The sequence below is a fragment of the Phaethon lepturus genome, unplaced genomic scaffold, assembly GCF_000687285.1.
Source record: "Phaethon lepturus isolate BGI_N335 unplaced genomic scaffold, ASM68728v1 scaffold50837, whole genome shotgun sequence".
Lineage (NCBI taxonomy): Eukaryota > Metazoa > Chordata > Aves > Phaethontiformes > Phaethontidae > Phaethon > Phaethon lepturus.
The window spans coordinates 1-7,826 of record NW_010553598.1 but is presented as its reverse complement, the minus strand read 5'-3'; the positions used below and the strand labels follow the sequence as shown (position 1 = coordinate 7,826).

The 7,826-nt window shown below is 39.4% G+C and overlaps 1 protein-coding gene across 1 annotated transcript; it reads left to right on the top strand.

Moving 5' to 3' along the window:
* Positions 1–341: 341 nt before the first annotated feature.
* RBM34 (RNA binding motif protein 34) lies at positions 342–7,818 on the top strand (the record flags this gene model as incomplete). Its single annotated transcript, XM_010291574.1, has 10 exons — positions 342–484; positions 1,765–1,984; positions 2,542–2,601; positions 3,183–3,226; positions 3,716–3,799; positions 4,023–4,086; positions 4,186–4,228; positions 5,856–5,974; positions 6,710–7,027; positions 7,713–7,818. Coding segments are annotated over 10 exons (1,201 nt in total), but the record flags the coding sequence as incomplete, so codon positions are not given.
* Between the last annotated feature and the right edge of the window lie 8 nt (positions 7,819–7,826).

Below are 7,826 nucleotides of genomic sequence, written 5' to 3'. Positions count from 1 at the left end.
GGTGGGCGGTTGACGGGAGGGCGGGCGGCTTACTCAAGGGCGCGGTTAGCGGGGGGTGCGTCCTCCTGGGAGCCGAGAAGTGAATCTTTGAAGTGCGAGGACGACGGTCGCTTTTCGCGGTGTGCTGTCCCGGCGGTAATCCGCCGTGGGCTGGGAGTGCCGTGACGAGGCCGGGTGGGTGCACCCGCGAGCAGGCAGGTCTGGATGTGGGAAGCACCACTTCTTGGACTTGTTGGCTTCAGTTAGTGGTGCTACAAATAAACTATGGTACATAAAATAATTGTAGGGCGTTTCTGGAATTTTGTTTTTCAAGTTAATTTTTTTAAAAAATTTTTTTAAAGGAAAATAAGAAAAGAAAGCATACAAAAGAAGTGGAGAAAGTGTCAGAAGACCAGAGCTCATCTGTCATACAAGAGCCTACTATAAAAGCAAAGAAAGTCAGAAAGAAGGAACTTTCAGAAGCAGAAAAAAAATTGGCAAACAGGTGAGTAGGTGATATGTTTTTATAATAAGATTAAAAAAACCTAACATCTAGATTAATCATAAGTTTGTGAGTTCAGTGAAGCAATAAAGTTCTATTTAGACTAAGTATAAGGAAGAGATTTTTCACCATGAGGGTGGTGAGACACTGGCTCAGGTTGCCCAGGGAGGTGGTAGATGCCCCATCCCTGGAAACATTCCAGGTCAGGTTGGACGGGGCTCTGAGCAACCTGATCTAGTTAAAGATGCCCCTGCTCACTGCAGGGGGGGTTGGACCAGGTGACCTTTCAAGGTCTGTTCCAACCTAAAGATTCTATGTTTCATCTTGAACCTGGCATTTAAGAAGATTGTGAAAATTTTCTGTAATTTCCCCCAGAAGGTAGTAAACACTTCCAACTTTCTGAATTTCTAGGTCTGTGAAGTGTAGATTCCGTGTTAGAGAGCTAACAGGTCTGGAGGTTTGTAGATTTAGACAAAGGGTTCTCTCTGGCACGAGAGGTGATGCTTTGTAACTGTGGCTGGCTTTATCCAGCTGAGCCACAGTCAAAGGAGCAGAGGTTTTTTTTCAGCAAGGTACCAGAGTTAGTTGTCTTTATCACGCTTGCCCTCTACTGTGACATAGAACTACACTGTCTGTTCCCGTAAATACTCAGGGTTGAACCAAGATGCTGTCAGCACAGGCAAGAAGCTAGTCTCTGTACAATGAAATTTGGATAATAAATTTTGGCTGGTTGTAGCTTGAGGCTAACACCTTGTCCTCTCTCTGGCACTGTGTGTTGTTGCATCTTCCATGCCCATGAAACTTGCTTGCTGTTTGAGTGTGAGTAGTGTTCCAGAGGCTTCTTCAGATCTGCTTATTCTTCATGTTCTTACAGGAAGTTTGGGTAGATCGACTTGTGAGTGTATGGATGAATCCCAAAGGATTGTTTGTTGTGAGTGTCCTGGATGCTGGGATGAATTAGACCTCTCTCTAGTTCTAGTATGCAAAGACAATTTTTCCCCCCCTTCAATTTTAGAGGATATCAAATTACTTAATTCTGAATTCTTTATTACTCCTACTAAATAGTGGATGCCACGTCCTGGGGACAGCAAATAGTTTTCCATGTTAGGGAATGGTCAGATACGTTTGTTTATGCATAATAAGCAATAATGTTTGAAATTTTATGTTGGATATAATTTAAAATATAAATTAAAATATTTATCTTGGATGCTTCAATTCTTTGACCTCAAAAACTCTTATTTTTTTCCCCATCAATTATAATTTGCTTGTCTCTTTCTGATAAGAGAGAGTGCTTTGGAGCAGGCAGATGAAGAGGAAGAGCAAAAACTGTTTCAAAACAAAATGAAACAAAAAAAGGGGGCTTCTCCTGCCGTCACCAAAAGTGTTGTTAATTCAGACACAGGCACTACTGTAAAACAACAAAAGAAAAAAAAGGTGGTTGATGAAACGGTAAACAGAAGAACTGTGTTTGTTGGAAACCTGCCTGTCAACTGTACTGTTCAGGTATGTGAGTGGATTTCATCTGCTAAAGGAAAGAAAAGAATTGCAGCAGTCTTTAGTTTGACGGGACGTTTCCAGATGAGAAGTCACACATACTTGTGACTAAAATTGCTTTTTGGGAAAGTAGGAAATAATGCTCGTTATCAGAAACGATTAGAGGCTATCTCTTTTGTTATACTGGAGTTAGGCTTTTTACAACGGTGGATGCAGTTTCTCTTTCTTTAGTAGTATTAAATACAAAATGACTTACGATTACAAAGCTAGAGAACGCATCTAATTTTGAATGCAGATAATACTTCATAGAATAGGAGAAGAATATGTTAGATTTATACTCTTCCATAGTAAGGGGTACGAATTCAGTTTTGGCAATTCGTAGAATAAGGAACTGCCACAAGAAACACAGAGACAGTTACAAATTACTTGCATATTTTCAGTAGCACTTTACCTTGTAAAGTAAAATGAAAATAATGTAAAACCAATCTTACTAATAAATATTCAACAATAATTCTTATTACCAGATTGCAAAAATGTATTGAATATTTGTAATATTTTCTGTTTAGATGCTGAAATCTCTTTTTAAAGAGTATGGACAAATAAAATCCATTCGGTTCCGGTCTTTGGTAGGTTATTTCCTCTAATGCTGTATAATAAAATTATGTTTCTGATCTTAAATTATTCATAAGGCTTGTATCTTCGTTACTTCAGAAGTGGGTTTGGGGGTGTATTTTTTTGCCATTAGAAGGGAGCTTGGAGGTCTTACCACAGAGGCACCGCAGACCTGTCTTTCCTTTCATCACATTTTACTTTTCCTGTAACAGCAGTTGATACTGTCAGAGCTATGTTTTCTCTGTGAGAAGAATGCCTTTATTATTGCTTGTTTATCTAAGGTATTATTTACCTGTTTTTAAATCGTAATAGCAAAGACACTGATTGTAAAACAAGGTACTGTGTAAAACAGTTGAAGGTAACACTCTTGGAGCTCAAGAAACATAACAGATGAAGTCAAAGCAAGCTATCTAATTCTGAGGTCTTTCTAGATCATCTCTAGGGATAGCCACTTACGTCATTTGCTCACTGTACTGTGGCCACATTGCTTTGAGTGGGAAGGGTGCCTGTTTTAATTCCTCTTTGTTTTCAAGAACAAATATTTGAGATAAATTGACACTAGGCCCACTTAACTAAAGCTCTTTTTATCTTAAAGGTTCCAGCAGAAGACACTTTATCCAAAAAGTTAGCAGCAATAAAGTAGGTTCCTTTTGTGAATTTCATGATTTATTTTTCAAGGCAAGAGTAATTTTTAAGTGTTGGTTGTTACCTGTTTGGTTATATTGGTTTTTTTATTATTTGTATTTCTCGTGACTTTTTTAATTACCTTTCTGTCTATATAAATTTTCTTGAGAAGTGAAAAATAATTATGTGCCCGGTATACTAGCAAGTAATTTGTTAACATAGGTTGCATTTCTTACATTTTAGGAAGGAGGAAGACACTGATAGTCTTTAATTCCTTTGGATATATTTATGAGCTGAGGAAGCTTGATCAGGGTGCATATACAGGCTGTGAAAGGTGTACAGTGATACTGCCTTGGGCATAAGGGGCTAGCTCTGTGTTTAAGAGAAATGAAGTTGTTAACTGTGCACAAAACTACAGGAGGCATAAATGTGTTTAATAAGGAGTGCTTGTGCACTGCACACCATCAGAATGATTTAACAATATGCATCTTTTTAACCTTCCAGGCATAAGGTGCACCCTAATGCGAAGTTCATTAATGCTTATGTTGTATTTAAGGAAGAATGTGACGCCATTAAGGCTCTAAAAGAGTGAGTCTCGGTTTTGTTCCTCATTCCCTGTTGAAAACGTAGACTTACAGGGTGTTAAAAGATAAATTTAAACCACCTCCTCTCTTTTGCTTGAATTGGGATAAAATGTTTTTTCAAACTTAGAAGTAAATTTGCTTTTGGAATAATGCTACGTGGCGACATTGTAAATTAAGTAAGGCTTGTCCATTTTGTTTTTAAAACTTTCTGGTTTTGGATACAAAAGAAATGGAACAGAAATTGCTAGTGGATTTCACATCAGAGTTGACATTGCATCAAAAAACAGTTCGGTAAGTAAGATGTGTGACTAGAAACCTCCCCCCCCTCCTTTTTTTTTTTTCCCCCCTGTATCAAATAACTTACTGTCTTGTATCTCTTGTTTTCTTTAGCATGACAATAAACGATCTGTATTCTTGGGAAATCTCTCATATGGTAAGTCTAATTAATATGGATTGTTATACATCATTACTTAACATTTATGGAATGTGTTACATTAGGGGGTTTATTTATTGATATTTAGGCTAGCATGTTTAGGTAGCTAAATATCTTTTGCTGGAATTAATTTTTTAAATAGCAGTTTTCTTTTTTTTTTAACTGAAACACCTAAGGGGGTTGTAAGTTTCTGGCAAGTTCTGCAGATTAATTGTTTTCTTTATGGTAACTAGAACTGCAAGCACTTTTAGTTCTTGGTGTTACTTTTTAATTATTATTTTAATTTATTTTTTAAATAAATATGACTTAACTGCATAGGCCATAGCTTTTTAAACTGTCAAATGTGTACTGGTAGCTGTTTGTGAACTACTTCCAAGTGAATACACAGTGATGGTTTCTCATTTTGATGCTGTCTGTGAATGACTCTGTCCAGGCATCTGTTGGCAATCAGTTGTTACCCATGTGGAGGTGCTTACTGTATAGTTCAGTCAGTGCTTGATGAGTATTCAGCTGCTGCTGAGTAGGTTGGAGAGTAAATGAAGGGATCGCCATCAGGTGTGGTCCATATGAGGGTATAATTGGAGTCAGGATGCTTGGGGCGAGCATCTTACTTAAGGGTGGTATAGACATGTAAATACACAGGATGAAGGCATGCCCTGTGCCTATGGCCTGATGCAGAGCTGCCAGTAATGCTGAAACAAACAGGCTTTAGACTTCAGCCTGAAACTTGACCTGTCTGAAAATCTGGATAGGTGACAAATATAATTGTGGTGATGTTACCTACGCCTGTTGTGTAGCGCTTGTGTCAGTGCTGTATGTTCCTGTGCGCATCCTGCAGAAAAGAACTGTTTGGACATTGGCAGTGTGCTGAAAATGGCTTCAGCAGCTTGAACCTTTCTCAGAACATCTAAGTCCTATTGCTGTAATTAAACCTGTACTACTAAATTCAGTCCGTGTGTCCCCCCCGGCTTAGCACAGATATAATTATATCTGTGTAAAGGGATTTACAATGGTATGAAGTGTACCTGTACAGAAAAGAGAATAACCTGTATTTTTGTGTTGGTACATCACACCTGTCTGCTCACATAGGCAGCAGAAAAAAGCCTTGTACATCCAGCCATTATCAAAATAATTGTGTAGCAACTGTGGCTGGACACTGTAAATCCCTTCTCCCCCATTCAGCTAAAATTCAGGGTTCAGTCAATGAGTATTAGACTTCAAAAGCTGCCAGCTCAAGCTTATTATCAGCAGCATTAATTCTTAGAAAGAGATCCTGGCATAAGAATGAGCTACAAAAATAGCATGAATCTTAATTTCTATTATGTTCAAACAAAAAATAAAATTATTTGAAAAATTTAATTCAGTCTTTGCCTTCATTCTCCTTTGTGAGTTACATTGTACTCTTTAAAGCTAGAGAATCAGTAACTGTCAAATTATAAAATAACACCAAATTATTTTTTATATAAAATATAAAATAAAAAAATAAGTCCTTTATAAAATCTGCATTGTTAACTTCTGTATGTTTGTGTACCTGAATTGACAAATATAAAACATTTGGATTTGGGCCAGGCTTCAAAAGCTGTGTGTCTGGCTGAGGAGACATCTGTGTCATTGTATTTGCCTGCAGACATCAGTGATGATGCTGTGCGAGAGCACTTTTCTGTATGTGGAGGTGTGGTAGCAGTGCGAATTGTGAGAGACAGAAAGACTGGCTTGGGTAAAGGCTTCGGCTACGTTCTCTTTGAGGTATGTATGAATGGTGTGCTTCAGGACACTGGGAGTTCTTCAGAAACTGAATTGGGATTTGCCTTTATGGCCTTTTAAAAATTTTTTAATAATTTTTTGGATTTGTGTATATCATTAAGTGGTAGCATTGTTGTGTATGTTAATAGCAGCTCGGAAGACCAGTTCTGTGGAAGCAGATACAAAGCAAACTATTTTAGGTTGTGTACAAAGAAAAGTTGTAGAACGTTGGGATGAAAGAAATGAACTTTAAGGGAAAGACTTAAAGGAGGGACAGATGAAGTGTTCTGGTACAACTGAAGTTTTCTCCCATTTCTTAACGTGTCAAAATACGAGTGGTATTCTTCCCTGCAGCTGGCTGGTTTACTGGTTCTCTCTGTTTGCAATTCAGTACAGCTTGCTTTCTCATGGCAGTCTCCCAGCCTCATCTCCTAAGTCTGTTTCCTGCAGCCCAATACCTTTTTTCCCCGGTTTCTCCTTCATCTCTCTTCCTCTGTCTTTCCCATCTCACATAAGCTGTTTTATAGCCCATTTTCAAGTGTTTGTGCCTCAGGGTGTGGGCTATGTGGGTGTGCTGGTGTTTCTGAGCAGAGATGTTGTGACATTCAATACATAGGGCAGTTTGAGCGCTCTTTATTGTAAAATCTTGCTTACAAAAATTAAAGATGGGGAACTGTTTATTTGAAAGCAATCGATTGGAAGTAATGCTGCTTTTAAACAGCATGTCTGTTCTTGTAGAATACAGATGCTGTACATCTTGCACTGAAACTCAATGAGACTGTTCTGATGGGAAGAAAGATACGAGTGAAGCGCTGCGGCGAGAAATGGAAGGCACCACAGAAAAGTCCAGATCAGCCTCGTGCTCCTAAGGACAGAGTTGATACCACATTAAAAAACAAAACACGATCTAATGATTCATTTGTTGGTGAGAAAGCAATCCCGTTAAAGAAGAGCACCAAACCAAAAAGACTAAAAACTATTCCGAGAAATAAAGCTGGGAAAAACAAACAGTCCTCTGATAAAAATCAAACGTATAAAAGTGTTCGTCGTTATAAAGTTTGATGTACACAAGAGTGTTCTGTCATAAGTTTTGTTTGTAATACAGCTGTATTCATTCTTAGTCTTCACTCTGGGGGTTTTTGGCTTCTCCCACAAGGCGGTGTGCGTTACATGTCCATACCCCGCTTGCAGTGCAGATGCTGCGTGAATTTATTACTGTGTTCTAGGAATACATCATAGAGTCACTGAACGGTTTGGGTTGGAAGGGACATTTAAAGGTGATCTAGTCCAACCCCCCTGCGGTGAGCAGGGACATCTTCAACTAGACCAGGTTGCTCAGAGCCTTGTCCAACCTGGCCTGGAATGGTTCCAGGGATGGGGCATCTACCCCCTCTCTGGATGACCTGTGCCAGTGTTTCATCACACTCATTGTGAAACATTTCTTCCTTATAGCTAGTCTAAATTTATCATTTTTTAGTTTAAAGCCATTACCCTTTGTCCTGTTGCAACAGTCCCTGCTAAAAAGTTACATCCCCAGCTGAGGTCGTGCTGCAGAGGTTAACTGAATTCTTTCTTTTGGCATTATGTAGAATTGTTCAAAATGACTGCAGAAAAAGTGGCTCGTGTGCAGACTAAGGCTGCGATGATACGTAAATCATTACCTAGGCAGTTGGTTTGTTCCGCTTTTTTTAACTTAAGCTTTAGTTGACCAGACTTCGCTCTTGCGGGGGTTTGGGGGCAGGGCGAGGCCCACCCGCAGGCACTGGAGGAGGCGCCCTTGCCGGCGCTGGGTGATGACGCCAGCGGAAGCGAGGCGGGGTCCTTTCTGGCTGCCCGCTCGTCCCAAGGTGCCTGC